General features: G+C 39.4%; 1 protein-coding gene across 1 annotated transcript in view; it reads right to left on the bottom strand.

Moving 5' to 3' along the window:
• Positions 1–20,354, bottom strand: part of LOC150076378 (uncharacterized) — a 458,875-nt gene that overhangs the window by 185,746 nt on the left and 252,775 nt on the right. Inside the window, exon 10 of the mRNA XM_090387340.1 lies at positions 7,855–7,980. Within this exon, the coding sequence (XP_090243466.1) occupies positions 7,855–7,980 (126 nt within the window). The remainder of the gene's footprint in view (positions 1–7,854; positions 7,981–20,354) is intronic.

The raw sequence follows: 20,354 nt of genomic DNA, 5'->3' as shown, positions 1-20,354 counted from the left end.
ATTTTTTTAACTACTGACATTAAAAAAATATAAAGGTAATTTTTTTCATATTTTGCAATAATTTTACTCTAATGATGTGTAATCAAGTCAAATTAAGAAAAAATTTATATTTAAAACATTTTAAGTATAAAGTTTTCATTTTTACAAAACTTACAAAATTTGAAACAGAAGCTCACTTTGCACTTCATGGGTCTGCCCACAGCATTTTACATGACCATCTGCACATGTCTAAGGTCTCTGCACGATGGGTTCCAAGGTTGCTGCCCACCTCCTATTAAAAGCTCACTACAGAAAGCCCACACACATTCACAAGAAATTAACTTGTGAAATGATTAAAAAAATTCTTTCTTTCTTTCCCCAACATACACCAGTGCTAATTAATGCTTGATGGTTAACAGCTTATGTTTAGATCTCTCTCTTCATAAAACTTGATATTTACAATATCAAAGTAAGACCGGCGGAATTACTTAGCAAGTACAGGTCACTGTTGAAAAAAAGCCGTGAATTAGGGTTGAACTTGAAAGTGTCTGCAATTCTGCCCAGACACGATAGGAGGGAGTATATGATGAGAGCCTTGTCGATCAATTCGGCCCTGGAGGGATTGTGCAAGGCTCAAGGGGTAGAATTTTTTTCAGCCTGGACTGTACTTGTTAACAGGAGAGATTGCTTCTACAGGGATGGGATACACTTAAATAGAAAGGGTGCAAGAATATTTGCTGATGCTATCGAGGCAGTGTTAGGTGGGTCGGAAAACTGCTAGCTTGGGGGGAGACAAAGACCAATAGATTGACAGTAGCCACTGGCAGAGGTGAAAGAGATTCTTGCACTGCTTCTATTAGAATGAGCAGAAGCCTGAAAAACAAGATGCATGGTATTTCAGAGACTGCTGGGAGCCATTGCGGTACAAGTAAACACATGGGTTGTGTTAGGGTAGCTAAGAATAGAAACAGGTGCAGGTATACTTGCATGTACACCAATGCTAGGAGTTTAGTAAATAAATTTGATGAATTTGAGGTACTGCTCAAAACATCAAAGGCAGATATTGTTGGGATATCAGAGACGTGGTGTCACACAGATATAAGGGATGCAGAAATGCAATTTGGGGAGTACAACGTCTACAGAAAGGATAGACAAGATAGGAAGGGGGGAGGGGTTATGCTATTAGTTAAGAAATACATAAAAACCAAGGAAGTGAAGCCAGTCGACATCGCTGGACAGTGCAGTGTTGAGTCAGTTTGGTGTGACATAAGCAATGGGAGATCAAAATTGAGAGTAGGAGTGTGCTATAGGCCTAATGACTCTGATGAGTATAATAAGGAACTGTACAGGGAAATAGAGTGGGCCAGTAAATCAGAGAGTCTTATAATGGGAGATTTTAATTTCCCAGATATTGACTGGAATTTGGGGGCTGGTTACTCACACACTAGTAGGGCTTTTGTGGATTTATTGGATGATTGTTTTCTACATCAGCATGTTCGGGAGGCAACTAGAGGGAGTAATACTCTTGATTTGATTATCAGCAGTGATTCTTCATGCATTAAGAATCTGCAGATAAATGAACCACTAGGTGGCAGTGATCACAGTTTGCTGAAGTGGGATTTACTGAAAGAGGTAACTACCATTAGGGGTAAAGGGAAGGGTTATTGCTTCCGTAAAGGCGACTACGATGAACTGAGACAGTATTTAAATTCTATACAGTGGGACCAACTGATGATGTTACCAACAGCAAATTCAAAATGGGAAGCATTCAAAGAACTTATCTTGGAAGCTACTAGGCTTTACATACCAACTAAGAAATATTGTTCAAGGTTTAGGCCAAAATGGATGTCAGATGAACTAATGAGGCATATGGCAGAGAAGAAAAATGCATGGGATACTTACAAATTAACACATGACACAGAAGCCTATGATAGATACAAGTTGATATGCAACCAAGTTACAAAGGAGGTTCATTTCCATGGGCGTGGTACAAGTTGAAATAGTGCAGTTGTGGGCCTGGTTGAATTCAGATTTTATTTGCTGCACACTGGATGTTCTATTATTCCATACAGTCCTCCTTAGAGTATAGTGGCTTTGCTCTTGAAGTATTGTTTTTCCACCACATTTATGCTTTTGAGATGTGGAAGAACTGCTTGCTTTCCACTTATTAATTATGCATTTGGGTTGGTCATCATGGACCTTTGTTCCATTGGAATGAGCAGTAGCCTGGAAGACAAAGGCGGAGATGGATAGATGAAATTCATGAGTTTTTGGGTAGTAAACGGATGGCCAGTGCTCAAAACAGAAGGAATTGGAAAGTTGCTGGAGAGGCCTTCATCCTGCAGTGGATTGAAAATGGCTGATGATGATGATGATGAGTAGCCTGGAAAACAAGATGCAGCAGTCTCTATTCAGAGACTGCTGGGAGTCATTGCGTACAAGTAAACACATGGGTTGTGTTAGGGTAGCTAAGAATAGAAACAGGTGCATGTATACCTGCGTGTACACCAATGCTAGGAGTTTGGTAAATAAATTTGATGAATTTTGAGGTATTGCTCAAAACATCAAAGGCAGATATTGTTGGGATATCAGAGACGTGGTGTCACACAGATATAAGTAATGCGGAACTGGAATTTGGGGAATACATTGTGTATAGAAAGGATAGACAGGACAGGAGGGGAGGAGGGGTTATGCTATTAATTAAGAAACACATAAAGTCCAAGGAAGTGAAGCCAGTCGACATTGATGGACAGGGCAGTGTCGAGTCAGTTTGGTGTGACATAAGCATAGGGAAATCAAAATTGAGAGTAGGAGTGTGCTATAGGCCTAATGACTCTGATGAGTATAATAAGATATTGTACAGGGAAATAGAGTGGGCCAGTAAATCAGAGAGTCTTATAATGGGGGATTTTAATTTCCCAGATATTGACTGGAATTTGTGGGTTGGTCACTCGCACACTAGCAAGGCTTTTGTGGATTTATTGGATGATTGTTTTCTACATCAGCATGTTCGTGAGGCAACAAGAGGGAGCAATACTCTTGATCTGATTATCAGTAGTGATTCTTCATGCATTAAGAATCTGCAGATAAATGAACCACTAGGTGGCAGTGATCACACTGTATAGAATTTAAATACTGTCTCAGACCATCATAGTCGCCTTTACGAAAACAAAAACCCTTCCCTTTACCTCTGATGGTAGTTACCTCCTTGAGTAAATCCCACTTCAACACACTGGGACCAACTGATGATGTTACCAACTGCAAACTCAAAATGGGAAACATTCAAGGAACTAATCTTGGAGGCTACCAGGCTTTACATACCAACTAAGAAATATTGTTCAAGGTTTAGGCCTAAATGGTTGTCAGATGAATTAATGAGACATGTGGCAGAGAAGAAAAATGCATGGGATACATACAAATTAATGGGTGACATGGAAGCCTATGATAGATATAAGTTGGTCTGTAACCAAGTCACAAAGGAGATTAGGCAGGCAAAGGCAGACTACGAAAAATCCTTGGCAAAGGATGCATAGAAAAACAGAAAAGAGTTCTTTACATATTTGAACTCGAGAAGGAAAGGGATGAATCAGATTGGTCCACTGGATATTGATGGTTCAACAGTTGAGGATCCTGCTCAGGTGGCTAACAATCTAAACGAGTATTTTGCATCTACATTCACGCATGAGGAGTTATTCAGGAAGGAGAATGATGTAGGTAAAGTAAACATTGGCAGTGAGCTGGATGATTTTGTAATAACTGAGAAGAAAGTGGAGGAGAGATTGTTGAGGATAAACATAAAAAAGGCACCTGGGGTGGATGGGATCTATCCAGTTATATTAAAGGAGGCAGCAAAGGAAGTATGCAAACCCCTAGCCATAATTATGAGAGCTTCTTTGGACTCAGGGGAGGTACCCATAGACTGGAGATGTGCAAATGTAACCCCAATTCACAAAGGAGGATCAAAGGCTGACAAGTAATTATAGACCTGTTAGTTTAACTTCTGTTCCAGGTAAATTAATGGAGGCACTGGTTAAAGAAGCACTGCAGGATCATCTAGACAAGAATTCAGTTATAGCTCAGACGCAGCATGGTTTTGTTAAGGGCAGGTCTTGCCTGACCAATTTGATTGGATACTATGATGTAGCCACAAAAGAACTGGATGCAGGGAATAACTTTGATATTATATACAGCAAACCCCCGCTATTCGCGGGGGTTACGTTCCTGAGAAATGTCGCGAATACCGAAAACGCGAATACTGAGTTATGGCTCCCATAGTAATAAAGGGGTTCCATTCCAAAGTATGAAATATATAAGAAAAACTAGTCTAAAATTCTTTCTATGTATGTATTATATGTACCTTCATAATATGACTATGTACATAGACAGTACATAGTGAAATGCAAGCATATGGCATCGAAATGAAAATAAGATACAATTTAATATTAAATGTAATATTTATTAGAAATTTCAAACAAATCTTTCAAACCAGCGCCTTTGCTAGCAAAAAAACTTATCCCGCCAGTGCTATCACCAGTTTCGCTAAAGTGTTGATAAAGGAGTTTTGCCTTTTCACGAATGATGAGTGAACTTAACGGAATTTTATTTTGAGTTCGGTCTTCTATCCACATGTTTAAAGCCTTTTCTATTTTTTCTAATTTAACATCACGAGTTACAGAGCAAATTTTTGAAGCAATTAGCGCCTTTTTCACGGACACTACGGCGGATTTTTTCTTCCGATTTCTTGACTGATCGTACCGTTGACTCATTGATTTTATAATGTTTTGCCACTGAGGAGACACTTTTACCATTAGAAATTTTATCTAATAACTCAATTTTATTCGCTAATGTCATCACCTTTGATATTTTCACATTTCTCTTGTTATTCGTAGTCATATTTTTGTAGGGGTTAGAAAGAATTTGTCCACAATAAAGTCACTTTCTTCCGTTAACACACTCGAAAAAGTCCGTTTTACACTGCAAAACAGTAGATTTATCATTTTTGTAAGCAAATCAATTTATAAATTGATAAATTTATTCAATTTATAAGCATATAAATTAAAAGCAAACGACGAAACCTTCCATGGCAAACGAATAACACATACTGAACAAGGATTAGCGAGAAACATCCACGCTCGCGATTTTGTCACTCGTCTCCCCCCACCCACTGAGCGCTGTTTTTACCGGAAAAGATAATTTTAGCCACGTCCATGTTTTTTTTTATGGGGGAAAATATTCACGGCGCTTTAAAATTCACATTTTTTAGGTTTCATTTTATATTAAATCGGCGATCGCGAATACGCGAATACAGATACCGCGAATAGCGGGGGTTTACTGTATTTGGATCTTAGAAAGGCTTTTGATACTGTTGCACATGGAAGACTGCTGCACAAATTGGAGCAATGTGGCATTGGAGGCAAATTGCTGCTATGGATAAGGGGTTGGTTGAGTGGCAGAAGACAGAGAGTGGTAATCAATGGACACTGCTCAACGTGGACTAATGTTATTAGTGGAGTTCCTCAAGGTTCAGTGTTGGGTCCGTTGTTGTTTTCGGTGTTTATGAATGATATTAATGATGGGATATCAAGTTTAATGTCCAAGTTTGCAGATGATACAAAGGTTGGCAGGGTCGTTAAGGACACTACTGACGCTATGCTGCTGTAACAGGATCTGGAAAGGTTGAACAGATGGGCTGAGAGGTGGCAAATGAAGTTTAACATTGACAAATGACAAGTACTACATATGGGAAACAGTAACCCCAGAGCAACGTATCAACTCTGCGGTACTACACTGACAGTGGTGGAGAATGAAAAGGACCTGGGGGTAATTGTGCAGGCAGATATGAAGTTCTCTGAGCAGTGCAGACGAGCTGCAAGAGTAGCTCATGGTGTCTTGTCAATGATATACAGGAATTTTTCTAGCAGGGATAAGGAGGTGATTATTCCCTTGTATAAGGCAATGGTTAGGCCACATCTTGAGTACTGTATACAGGTCTGGAGGCCTCATTTCAAGAAGGATGTAGAACTGCTGGAACGGGTACAGAGAAGGGCAACAAGATTAGTGAATGGAACAAAGGGTTGCTCTTACGAAGAAAGGCTTAAGTTTTGCAAATTACAGTCTAGAGACTAGGCACCGGCGAGGTGATCTGATAGAGGTGTATAAGGCTTTGAATGGTTTGAGCATGCTCAATGCCAATGGAATTCTTCATCTTGCTCAGAATAATCACCTCAGAGGGCATAAATTCAAATTGAGGAAGGACAGATGTCGGATAGATGTGTGGAAATTTGCCTTTGGCCATCGGGTGGTTGGTTGGTGGAACCGACTTCCATCACTTGTTGTAGAAGTTGATAGCCTAAACAAATTTAAAGCTCAACTGGACAGGTATTTCGAACGAACAGAGGGGTGAAATGGGAGTGGGTTTTTTTTTTTTTTTTTTTTTGGCTGATGCTGAATAAGCTTGCTTTCTTGCATCATATGCCTCTACTAATGCTAATGCTAATGCTAAGAGAGGGGGGTAACAAAAAGTTCATACCCTGATCTAGATAAAACATCAGTAGGAAGATGCCGTTTTCAATATAAGTTGTCTACATATTCAATAACTACAATGTGAAATTTCATTCCCGTAGGTGATCGTACTCCAGAGGTTGAGCCCAGAATCTGAGGAAGGACGCAATGATTGACAAAGTGGAGTATCGAGCAATGATTAAGTTCCTGCATTTGCAGGGCAAGAAAGCTCAGGAAATCGATGAAGAAATGAAAGCTGTGTATGGGCAGAATTGTCTATCCTATGACACTGTAAAAAAGTGGAAACAGGAGTTCCACCGGGTTTGTACAAGTGTCTTTGACGAGCCAAGAGAAGGAAGCCACCAACATCCACAGACAGTGAGACGGTTGAGCAGATCATGCTCAGTGACAGATGTGTAACAATTCATTTCAGCAGAAATGCAGTGGGAATTAGTTATGGATCTGCCCACAGCATTTTACATGACCATCTGCACATGTCTAAGGTCTCTGCACGATGGGTTCCAAGATTGCTGACACCTTTGCAGAAGCAATGTCGAATGCAATGTTCTCGCCAACTGTTGGATTTGTGTAATGCGGACGTTGAGAACTTTTTTTAAGATTGGTGACAAATGACAAATGCTGGGTGTACCAGTATGATCCAGAGACTAAAGACACATCAAAACAGTGGAAGCACACCTCCACCCTCCTCCCAAAAAGGCAAAGACCACTCCATCTGCGAAGAAGGTGATGGTGTCCATGTTTTGGGACAGAAAAGGAGTTATCCTGACAAATTACCTACCTCGTGGTTCCACACTTACTGGAGAATACTACAGAAATATTTTGAAAAAGTTACGCGATGCTTTGAAGATGAAAAGGCATGGAATGTTAACCAAAGGTGTCCGTCTTCTGTCAGACAATGCACCAGCTCACATGGCTGTCTCCACCACCATGTTTGTTGTTGCCCAGTGCAGCTTCGAACTACTGAAAAATGCACTCACCCTATTCTCCTGAACTAGCACTGTCAGACCTCTTGTTTCGAGAAATGAAGAAACCATTGTGTGGACGCTGCTTTGATTTGTCTCAGGAAGTCATTAATGAAGTGGAATCGTGGTTTCAGGCAAAAAGTGCAGACTTCTATGATCAAGGCATTAAACAACTGATGGGAGAAATGTGATACTATACATGGAGAGTACATAGAAAAGGATTATTAAAGTTCCTGTGAAGTTTTGCCTTTCTAGGGCTATTATTTCTAGGTAAGGGTGCAAACTTTTTGATACCCCCTCGTAGAATTCAATATTAATGAAAAACATACTTAATATTAATTTCATAAAATTAAAAAAAATTATTACTGCAGTTTAAAATATTTCAACTTACCTTTGCATCATCCATTAGATACCAATAACCATTGGAATTTTTAACATAACAGAAGTAATGACCAGAATTACAACTTGGTCCTAGATGAACTAACACTGCATTTAGATGGTACATAACCGGTCCTCCCTGAAATTTTTGTATTATTTTAGAAACACAACTTTAGTGATATAGGCAGAAAGAAAGCAGTTATGTCCTAATATGTTCATAATAATAACATACAGATGAGCTGATGAACATAAACAATTAATCAACATTCAATTAAACTCAGACGTTTCTGACAGACGTCTGTTTCTGTCACTGAAGTTTTTAAGCAGCACAAAATTAAAAGACATCACACAATGAGATATTTTGGCAAATGGTAAAAGAAACACACAGATTTCATTAATATATTTAAAAGTAGATAAGGTTTCCTTATATCACAGTGAAGAATGGTTAGAGTGTACAGCAAAATGAATTAATATAGCCCAGTGGATCTAAGTTACAGTGTGAACTGAAGTGAAGTAATCATGAAACCAATTAATGGCTATTCTGGATTCCAAAAAGTGGTAAATGGGTGGGAGGTGAGACAGTGTACTTATCGAAGGGAATGCTTTGGGAAGAAAGGATAAGCTCAAACTGGAGTCAAAGCCAGTATTGAAGGTCTGGGTATTCGAAATGATACAGATCAATACCTAGATTCAGATCACGGCTTCATCTCTAGTTTGAGCAGAGTCCTTTCTACCGAAGGCTTCAAAAATATAGCATATTCATCAGCTACAAAAAAAAAAAAAAAAAAAAAAAAAATCTGGTTTTTCTTCTGTCACACTGGAAGAAAAAGTACTAAAAGTAGTGTTTCCCCTCCAAGAAGATTAAAATCCAAAGCTGCATATCTGCATTCAGGAAGCATTGAAGGTGTTAATCAATAATACAAAATTGATCAAATTTGTTTACTATGGAGATGAGAGGATAACAATCTCAAATGGATATCACTTTTCACATATATACAACTTAAGAAGAAAGCAGTGAGTGATATATTAATAACAATTTCATCAATATAACACATAGTTCCTACTTAGCTAACTTCCACTTACATTTTGGGCAATCTTGACCTTGCCTTAAAATTAACCTAATGTATCTCTTTCCTCAGATGCACTCTATCCATATCAGCTTATCCTATTAATCCTTTTATCTTAACACTCTGTAACTACTTCATCATTCTGCTTTAGTCTTATAATATGAGCTACAACTGACTCAAGTAGCAGGAGTTTGACATGGGACTTTGTCTTTCATAAAATTTAATTTATGTAAAGTTTAATTAAAACTGCTAACCTCTGAAAAGTTTTGTTCATTCCTAATATTCTTAGTATCTATTCTTTCTATACAAAAAAAAATCTCATAAAACCAGGAAACTAGAATTATCAAGTTTTACTTGTTTAATTTATTAGGGAACAAAGACATGGTTATTTATTTCATTTTAAATTAAAATTTAAAGAAACACTTAAACCATGAAATAAATACAGCAAAATAAAAAATTCTTTGATAGGGTTATGGATAAAGCAAGGTGCTATTTTACTCCTAAGAACCTCACCATTCCTCACGACTCTTTCAAAGGCAAGTGCTATTGGATGCCATCTGGTCCAACAGCACTTGCCTTTGAAAGAGTGAGGGCTCTTTTCAGTTCCTGTATAGTGAATACCCCGTTGTAGGGATAGACGCTCTTAGACTTAAAATTAAGTGCTTGTTTTTCGATTTTATGTTTCAGGACCAGGAACTCTGGGGAATACGAAGATGTCGCAGAGATGTTAGAAAATGTTTTCCCAAGAGAATTGGCTATTGCAGTTGGATCTGCAATAGTGCATCCATTATAATCTAGGATTGAAGAATTGTGGGATGTATATTTTCCCTTCATTTTCCGGATTTTGTCCCAGACCAACTTAGTACTAGTGGATTGAGTAATTGATGAAGTAAAAAGGATCCACGATTCCTTTTGACTCTGACGGCAGATGTAGCCTGCTTTGACTCATGCGCGTTTAAAGGCTATAAGGTTGGCCGTGGTGTGATATCGTCGGAATATCCCCCAGGCTTTGTTTTGTGCCTTTTTTGCTGCTGTGCATTGTGAATTCCACCATGGTTTGGGAAATGGTGGAAACCGGGCAGATGTTTTTGGGACAGCATTCGCAGCTGCTTCGACAATAATTTCTGTGATGTACGTTACTGCATCATTGATAGGCTTCTGACTGACGGTATTGGGGTCAAAATTTGCCTGATTTTGGAAGGCAGCATGGTCAGCCTGATCTGTCTTCCACTGTGGTAACCTGAAAGGAAGACACGGTCTCCCACTGTGTAACGAGGTTATCACAGGGAAGTGATCACTTCCGTATGAGTTCTCCTCCACTTCCCAAGTGAGTGAAGGGAGTAGAGAAGGGAAGCAGATATATATATATATATATATATATATATATATAGAGAGAGAGAGAGAGAGAGAGAGAGAGAGAGAAAGAGTCATAGAGCATACGCTCTATGACTCGTCCCCCTCCCATTGATGTTAGCACTATCCCACAGGGTGTTATGTCCATTAAAATCCCCGAGAAGTAAGACGGGGGAGGCAACTGCGTTACAAGATCATCAAGGTCTTCCTGGGAGATGTCAGTCCCAGGTGGCAAATAAATAGAGCACACAGTTAATAAAAATCCCACTGTAAGGCAAATTGCAACAGCCTCTATGCTAGTTGTAATTAGCAAGGGCTGAACTGGGGTCTGGTTGCCCACAAGGATAGCCACTCCTCCATGAGCAGGACCATCCGCAATTCTGTCCTTACGAAAAAATGTTATGTTATGCATGGTGGGGTTATCATTTGCTTTTAAATAAGTCTACTGCAAGCAAAAGCAAACTGGCTCGTGCTTTTGCAGGAGGGCCTTGATGTCATCTGTATTTCGCTGGAATCCACGACAATTCCATTTTAGAAATTTAGCCATTATTTTGGCTTGGTGGGTCCATCAGGCAGCTTCCGAGGTGCTGAGGGCTTACTTTTGTCAGTCTTGGATTTATCTTTTTTTGGGGAAGAATGGATGCTGTCCCATGTCCATTTCTTCCTCTGCAAAGAGTTCCAAGACTGATTCATCTGGTAACTCCTTGTTCTCTACATCCACTGTTTCTGTTATTACTGGTGACTCTTTACCACTTTGTTTTGGTAGTGGTTGAGCACTAGGAGGTACGGATATAGGAGTGGCAGCTGACTGTTTTTTTGGTGGGCTTTTGTGGACTCAATAAATAGCGTGCAATCGGAGTGAATGACTGTCTTGGTGGTACAGTCATCTTAGTTTGTGTACCGATAGTGCACTTAGCAGAAACCTTCTGGGCATAAGAAGGTTTCCCGCTATATATTGGTTGGATACATTTTCTGGCCTCTGGGTAGGAGATATTCAGCTCTGTTTTTAATTTTTGGATTTCTTTTTCATCCTTCCACCACTAGCATGCTCTAGAATAGGCGGGGTGCTCTTCTTGGCAGTTGGCACAGGTTGGTTTTGAAGCTGAGCATTCCTTGCTCTTGTGGTCTTTAAGCACAACATCGAGCACAGGCAGGGTTACCATGACGAGATGTTTGTGAGTGGCCATATTTTTGGCATCTAAAACACCTCAGTGGGTTTGGAATGTAAATCCTCACTGTGCAATTTAGATAGCCTGCCTTGATGGAACTTGGAGGCGTGGGGTGTTGAATGTGAGGATAAGAACTCGGGTAGGGACGAGATTCCCATTCTTTCGTATCGATATTCTCTCGACAGCTGTCACTCCTTGGTCTTTTAATTCAGAATAGATCTCGTCTACAGACACATGAAGAAGGTCCCACTCTGATATAACACCTTGTGAAGAATTCAGAGTTTTGTGGGGGGTTACGGTGATAGGTATTCCCCCTATGGATGTAGAGTTCAAGATTTTTGCTGCTTATTTGGTGCTGGAAGCTTCAATCAAAAGGTCGCCGGAACGCAGTCATTTAACGGATTTTGGTGAACCTGGGAATCCTTCTAATCCTTTCTGGATAAAGAAGGGCGACATCTTTCCGACTGACTGCTCTCCGGTGGAATGGAGAATGAGGAAAAGTGGCATCACTGATGGTGGTGTGTCCTCAGTTCTGGCTCTTTTAACGGAGGTGTTATCTGTGCTATCATCTCGATTAGGTAGGGGCCTTGTTAGGGCCCCAGAAGAAGAAGGATTTAAATTACTCATAGGAGTAAGATAAAAATTTCCGAGGCCCTAAGTACCTCACCCACCACGGAGCCCTAACGAGGGGACACCCACTCATGAACTAGCAGATACTGCGTACACGAATGGGACGCCAAGTTCGCTTAGGAGCACCACACCCACGTTTCCAATAAGGCTTGATCCCGTCCCAGGACCAAAGGGAGGGAGAGTTATTGGAACACAGTTGACCCTAGCAGTAAGAACCACCCACCGAATGATCCCTTTCACGCCTATCCTGTTTTCTGTATTTATAAATGATATTGATGATGGTATATCAAGCTTAATGTCCAAGTTTGCAGACGATACAAAGGTTGGCAGGGTTGTTAAGGACACTGACAGTATGCTGATGCAACAGAATCTGGAAAGGTTGAGCAGATGGGCTGAGAGGTGGCAAATGAAGTTCAACATTGACAAATGTAAAGTACTGCATATGGGCCAGGTGGGAAGGAGCAGCAGTGTGTAGCACACGCTTCTTGATTAGACCGGGGGTCGAGCCCATCACCACCAAATACGGAGGATGCGGAAAGGTCAGGGAATGACCACCGCATATCCTGGAGCAATATGGCCTTAGTTGCTAATGCTCCTAAAAACCAAATAACAACAACAACTGCATATGGGAAAGTAACCCCAGAGCAACATATGAACTCTGTGGTACTACACTGATAGTGGTGGAGAATGAAAAGGACCTGGGGGTAATTGTGCAGGCAGATATGAAGCTTTCTGAGTAGTGCAGACAAGCTGCAAGAGTAGCTCATGGTGTCTTGTCAATGACATACAGGAATTTTTCAGCAGGGATAAGGAGGTGATTATTCCCTTGTATAAGGCAATGGTCAGGACACACCTTGAGTACTGTATACAGGTCTGGAGGCCTCATTTCAGGAAGGATGTAGAGCTGCTGAACGAGTACAGAGAAGGGCAACAAGATTAGTGAATGGAACAAAGGGTTGCTCTTACGAGGAAAGGCGTAAGTTTTGCAAATTACAGTGTCTGGAGACTAGGCACCGGTGAGGTGATCTGATAGAGGTGTATCAGATCACCTCGTGAAACCCTGAATGGTTTGAGCATGCTCAATGCTGATGGGACACTGCCTGTTGCTCAGAATAGTCACCTGAGAGGGCATAAATTCAAATTGAGGAAAGACAGATGTAGGATAGATGTGTGGAAATTTGCCTTTAGCCAGCGGGTAGTTGGTTGGTGGAACAGACTTCCATCCCTTGTTGTGGAAGTTGATAGCTTAAATAAATTTAAGGCAGCTGGACAGGTATTTTGAACGAACAGAGGGTGTTCAATGTTAAATTTCAACTGCCATTTCATAGCATATTGACTCAATTTTCCTAGGTCTTTTTGCAGTAGCTCACCCAGATTACATTAGTTAACGACCCTGCCAACCTTTGTAAGGCTGATATACCTTCACAAATTTCATTAATGAATACTGAAAACAACAATAGGTCCAACCCCGAACCCTGGGGGATTCAACTAATAATATTAATCCATAAAGAGCAGAGCCCACTGATAACCATTCTCTGTCGTCTTCCACTTAAACAGCCCTTTAATCATAGCAGTAAGTAACTTGCTCTTAATGTAAATTTCTCCAGTTTGTACAGCAGTCTTTTATGTGCAACGGTATCAAAAACCTTCCTGAAATCCAAGTATATGATATAATTTATTTTTTGTATCCAATTCCTTGGTCATTGCATCATTGTAACCTATAAGGTTGGTTAGTCAAGACTGCCCCTTAACAAATCCATGCTGTGACTGCAGTATAATTGCATTCCTATCCAGATTGATCGTGCATTACTTCTTTTACCGGTATCTCTATTACTTTATCTGGAACAGACATTAAGCTTATAGTTGTGTAATTTCTCATTTTACCTTTTGAACTCCCCTTTATGAATTGGGGTTACATTCGTACACCCCCAGTCCACAGGGGCCGCCCTGAATCCAAGGATTCTTTCATAATTAAGGCTAAGAGTTTGCTTACCTCCTTTGCTGCCTCCCTTAATATAATTATAAGTTATATATAATTAAAACTTATATTAAGATAGATTCCACCTGCTTTAGGCACCTTTTTTATGTTCAGCTTCAACAATTTTTCTTTCACTTTCCTTTCAGTTATGACAAAGTTAGTTAGCTCCTTGTTAGAGTTTGATGAACTTCTGGAATCTCTCCCCTAAAGAATTCTTCATTGTGTGAATGTAGTTGCAAAATACATATTCAATTTGTCAATACCCTGAGAAGGATCATTAACAGTTAACCTACTGATATCAAGTGGCCCAATGCAATTCAACTCTTTCCTTCTACTGTTAATATAAGCACAGAAGTCTTTGCTGCTTTTCTTGGCATTCTTTGCCAGAGATTTCTTGTAATCTGCCATAGTTTGCCTAACCACCTTTGTAATTTGATTACAGACTAATTTATATATGCCACAGGCTTCTGTATTACCTGAAAACACTGTTCAACAAAAAAATTCTTTCAATTTGTTTCCTTTCTTAAAATAGGCAAATGTTACTAATTTTGAATTGAGAAAAATGAATATGACTTCAGAAAATTTTTATTAGTTCTAGTTTTTGAGATACAGTACTTTCACAATTGTCTAAGAATAAAGTAATTTCAGTAGTAGTCGGAGTGAAAAGTAATATTAAAACAATCTCATATTTACATTTTCTTGATACAACATAAATCAGTTGTTTTTAATTAAAACGTAAAAAACACAAGAACACAAAAAAACTGCACAGGAACCGAAAGTAATTTCTCAAAATGTGACCTATTCACGACAGTGCCTTCTGTTCGCTTTTTTTTTTTTTTTATATATATATATATATATATATATATATATATATAATATGTATGTAGTCCCCAAACATGAGGTATTAGAACCTATAGTACTTAGTACTGTGCTTGGGTTGAAGGTTGAGAAGATGAAAGAAGATATTTGTTGACATTGAACTTGAACTTCTGTAGACTGTAATTTTCAGGAAATATGTATGAAGGAAGGTCGTTCCAGAAAACGGCAGTTGAATGAATAAACGAGGAGGATGAAAAGTTGGTTCTGTGAGTTTGAAGTTGCACAGTAAATGGATGTTGGCTGGTGGCGGCACATGTTCGGACTGTTTTCAGAGAGAGAGAGAGAGAGAGGGAATAATAGAAGCCAATTCAGAAGAACAGTGCCCTGGAATATCTGTAGAAGAGGCATGCAGCAGAAACAGTACGTCTATGAGACAGCGAGTGGAGAGACTGTTAGAGATAAATCATTAATTAACATAACTGCCCTCTTCTGAATGGAATCAAGATGCCTGAGAGAAGTTTTGGGGGCACAACCCCAAATGTGGGAACAATATTCCATGGTACGGAGGATTTGCAATTTATACAGAGTGAGCGGCTGTTTGGAAGAAAAGTAACACCGAGAGCGAAAGAGAAAGCCAAGTTTTTTAGATGCAGAAGAAGCAATATTTGTAACATGCTTGTGCCAAGAGAGATTAGAATTCAGGGTAATCCCCAAAAGAGATATATCATTTTGTCCAGAAATCGGAGTGTCACCAAAGAGAATAGGAGCAGGAGAATCCTTTTTGCGAGATATAAGACAAGACTGAGTTTTAGAAGGGTTGAAATCAACTAAGTTGTTTTTTGCCCCACTGGAGATCGGCATTTAAGCAATTGGTGGCAGATTTTCGAGAAGTTGAAGCTGATTGAGCAGGGCAAGGTTTCTCAAAATGGAAAGTGGAATGCAATGTGCTATCATCAGCAAAACTATCGATAGGATTTCCAGTCAATGGAAGAAGGTCATTAATATTCAAGAGGAAAAGAACTGAACCTTGGGGGACACCGGCATTGGTGGAGAAGTTAGAAGACAGAGAGCCATCTACCACACCCTCAGTGAGCGATCAGAGAGAAAACTGGATAACCAATTACAAAAAAAACAGTTGGCAAACTTGTTTGCCAACTGTTTTTTCCCATAAGATGGAAGCTTGTTAAGAAGGCCTTTATGCCAAACACGATCGAAAGCCTTTGAGATGTCAAGAGCAACTACTTGTGTTTCACCAAACCTTTCCATTGAATTAGTCCACAAATGGGTAACATAAGCCAGAATATCACCAGTGGATCGATACTGATGGAATCCATACTGGCGATCATTGATCAGACGGAAGGTTTCTAGATAGTTTAAGAGTTGGTGGTTAATTGATTTCTCCATTACTTTTGAAAGAGTAGAAGTAATTGCAATGGGACGATAATTGGATGGGAGGGATTTGTCACCCTTTTTAGGAACTCGCTGGATATGAGCAAATTTCCAAGCAGAAGGAAAAACATCTTTGGAATAAGAAAGTGAAAAAAGGCGGCAACGAATAGGAGTAAGTTCAGAAGCACAGGCTTTGAGAATAAATGGAGAAATACCATCGGGACCTTGAGCTTTCTTAGCATCAAGATTCGTCAAAATCCTTCTGACATCCTTTTGACAGAAGACCACAGGAGGCATTGAATGGAGCATGTTGGGAATGGTGGAAGGTGTTTTACCAAGATCATTAATACATGAGTTGGAAGAAAAATGGGATGTTAGCAGGTCAGCTTTATCCTTGGCTGAAGTGACAACAGAACCATCTGGTTTGGACAGAGGTGGGAACAGAGATGGGCAAAAGTTGCAGCCAATAGCTTTGGCAAGAGACCAGAATGCTCGGCTGCCATTAGGGCAAGAAGCAAGTTTTCTACTTGAATATAACTGGATAGATCCCATCCACCCCAGGTGCCTTTCTTAGGTTTAACTTCAACAATTTCTCCTCCACTTTGATCTCAGTTATTACAAAATCACCCTGGTCCAATTTGATAACCTTGCGGCAATTTAAAACCTTAATAACTCCTCATGTGTGAATTATATGCAGAATACTCTTTCAATTTGTTTGCTATCTGAGCCGGATCATCAACAGTCGAACCATCAATATCAAGTGGACCAATCAGATTCATCCCCCCCTTCCTTTTAAGAGTTCATATAAGTAAAGAAATCCTTGCTTTTTTTCTTAGCATCCTTTGCCAAAGATATCTCGTAATCTGCCTTTGCCTGCCTAACCTTTGTGTCTTGATTACAGATTAGCTTATATATATCATAGGCTTCTGTGTTGCCTGATAATTTATATGCATCCCATGCATTTTTCTTCACTGCCACGAGTGTCATTAATTTATTTGACAACCATTTAGGCCTAAACCTTGAACAATATTTCTTAATAGGTATGAAACGTTTAGTAGCTTCCACTATTAATTCCTTGAATGCTTTCCACTTGGAATTTGCTGTTGGTAACATCATCAGTTGGTCCCTGTACAGAATTTAAAAACTGTCTGAGACCACTGTAGTCACCTTTACGGAAGCAAAAACCCCTCCTTTACTCCTAATGGTAATTATATCTTTAAGTAAATCCCACATCAGTACACTGTGATCACTGACACTTGATGGTTCCTCTATCTGCAAATTCTTAATACAAGAATGATCACTGCTGATAACCAGATCAAGAGTAATAACCTCTCTGGTTGCCTCTCGAACATGCTGCTGCAGAAAACAATCATCCAATAAATTCACAAAAGGCTTACTAGTGTGCGAGTGACCAACCCGTAAGTTCCAGTCGATATCTGGGAAGTTAAAATCCCCCATTATAAGACATTCTGATTTACTAGCCCACTCTATTTCTCTGTACAATTGTTCACTGTACTCATTCGAGTCATTAGGTCTATAACCACCACTTTGCTTATTGGAGGCTTGAAGTGGTGAAACCCATGTTTAGTCTCTAGAGCAAAGTTTCCGGCATCCCCCCCCCATACTTCTCCTTCAACCCAAGCACGGTACTAAGTACTATAGGTTCTAATACCTCTCGTGTTTGGGGTATACATAAAAAAAAATAAATAAATAAAAAAAATAACACACTCCTACTCTTAATTTTCTTTTGCAGTGCTTATGTCACACCAAACTGACTCAACAGTGCACTGTTCATCTATATCAACTGGATGCACTTCTTTTGATTTTCTGTTTTTTCTTAATTAACAAATAACACCTCCTCCCTTCCTCTGCTGCTGTACACATTGTACTCCCCAAATTCCAGTTCTGCATTCCTGTGTGACACTACATCTCTGCTATCCCAACAATATCTGCCTTTGATGTCTTGACTAACATTTCAAATTCATCAAATTTATTTACTATACTTCTAGCATTCGTATACATGCAAGTATACATGTACCTATTATTATTATTATTATTAGTTACCCTAACACATCCCATATACCCACCTGTTTCACAATGACTGCCATCAGTCCCTGAAACCCCCAACACCCCTTACTCCAGGCCCCTGCTTATTCTAATAGAAGTAATGCAAAAATCACCTATACCTCTGCCTGCGGCTACTTTAGCCTGTGAATCCCCCCGCAATCTAGCAGTTTTCCAACCCACCTAACACTGCCTCGATAGCATCAGGAAATATTCTTGCACCCATTCTATTTAAGTGTATCCCATCCCTGTAGAAGCAGTCTCTCCTGTTAACAAGCAAAGACCAGGCTGAAAAAAATTCTATCCCCTTGAGCCTTGCAGATTTCCTCCAGGGCCGAATTGATTGACAAGGCTCTCATCATGTATTCCCTCCTATCGTGTCTGGGCAGAATTGCAGACACTTTTAAATTTAACCCTAACTCATGACTTTTTTTGCAACTTTGACCTGTACTTGTTAAGTAAATCTGCAGATCTCCTACTCTTAATGTCATTGGTGCCAACGTGTACAACAATATCACCCTTTGTGCCCTTGAAAGATGATATATGCTTTACAACATCATCAACTTGTGCCCCTGGCAGACATACCATGGTCCTATTCCATCTATCCTTTTTACACAATATATTCCCCGTCTCCCTGACAATAGAGTCACCGACAATAACTAACTCCTGTGGAACCAACGCATTCTGCCTTAGAGATTGCCGTTGTGTTGCCTGATGCCCAGGAGTAAGCTCTTATGTTGAGTTGGGCAGCTGAGAGCTTGATGGGCTCCTTCATATTAATTTCTTCGAGAGCATCTACCCTACACCTCAACCTCTCATAGACACCCATCAGAACGCTGAGTTGATGCCTAATTTCTAGACACTCTCTGCACCTGGCCCACACAGAGACATCCTCCTTGGCTAGATCATGTTCCGTTCCAGAGAGTTCGGCAAACATTTCACAAGTTGCACATTTTTTTATGCTGGGATGCATTGGAGAATCTCCCCCCCCCCACTCAGTTCTAGCCAAAGTCACAGTACTCCTGCCACTTTGTGCCTGTTGCTTTTCTGCTCTAGTCTGGGGTATGATATTTTAAATTAATAAGATTAATAAATTTAATTAATTTTAATTAATTAATTGTCAATACTACGCTATCTAATAGAATCCTAAATGCAGGGATGCGAATTACCCTATATAATTTTACGTTAGAGCTACCTAGTTACCACAATTAAAAATTTGAATTCCCTATCATGCTATATAAAAACAATTGCTGCAAGATGTGAACAAAACAATGGTTTTACGTATATATAAAACGAAAAACAATTTACGTATAATCTACAAAAACTGTTATCTAAATTAAAAATAACCAGCGTATCTAGAACTACATGACTACTTATAAAGTTCAATATAAAATAACAATTAGGTAAATAAAATGGCAAACACGCTTTTTCAGAGCCTGTAATTCACAGCTGTAATTTTTAAAGAGAGTCCAAATATCTTCTTTCGTCTTCTCAACCTCCAACCCAAGCATGGTACTAAGTACTATAGGTTCTAATACCTCTCGTGTTTTGGGTTTTCATTAAAAAAAAAAAAAAAATATTAATCCACATTTTTTGAAACAGTTGCTAATTCAGGTTTCGGAAACCTCATTCCAGACACTTGAGTTCACTCTCTTTCTGTTCACTCACTCGCTCATTTTATTTTATTTTTTTGATGTGAATAACGTCTATGCTGGGGATACCCTACAGCGCTCAGGCTGTCACGAAAAGTGAGACGTCTAACTGCTGTTATATCTCTGAAACTAATAGACAACAGTATAAACAACATATACTTATTTTGTCAGGTATATAATGCAGTGATGGAATATGCAAGAAAAAATTTGAAAATTTTGATATTTAATATAATTTTTTTCGAAAAACCTAAAAAGTTCACATTTGGTCATTTGCCATTGCACCTTGGTTACTTTCACTCTCAATAACTTCTAAACTATGAAGATAGACATAAACAGTAAGTGACAAAATTGTTCAGTAGGAAACATAGTTTTTACATGTATAAATAGTTTTG

This window comes from Mastigoproctus giganteus, chromosome 13 (assembly GCF_048544385.1).
Source record: "Mastigoproctus giganteus isolate SK-2022 chromosome 13, ASM4854438v1, whole genome shotgun sequence".
Lineage (NCBI taxonomy): Eukaryota > Metazoa > Arthropoda > Arachnida > Uropygi > Thelyphonidae > Mastigoproctus > Mastigoproctus giganteus.
Note: the sequence above shows the minus strand (reverse complement) of the source record. Positions and strands in the feature narration are given on the sequence as shown.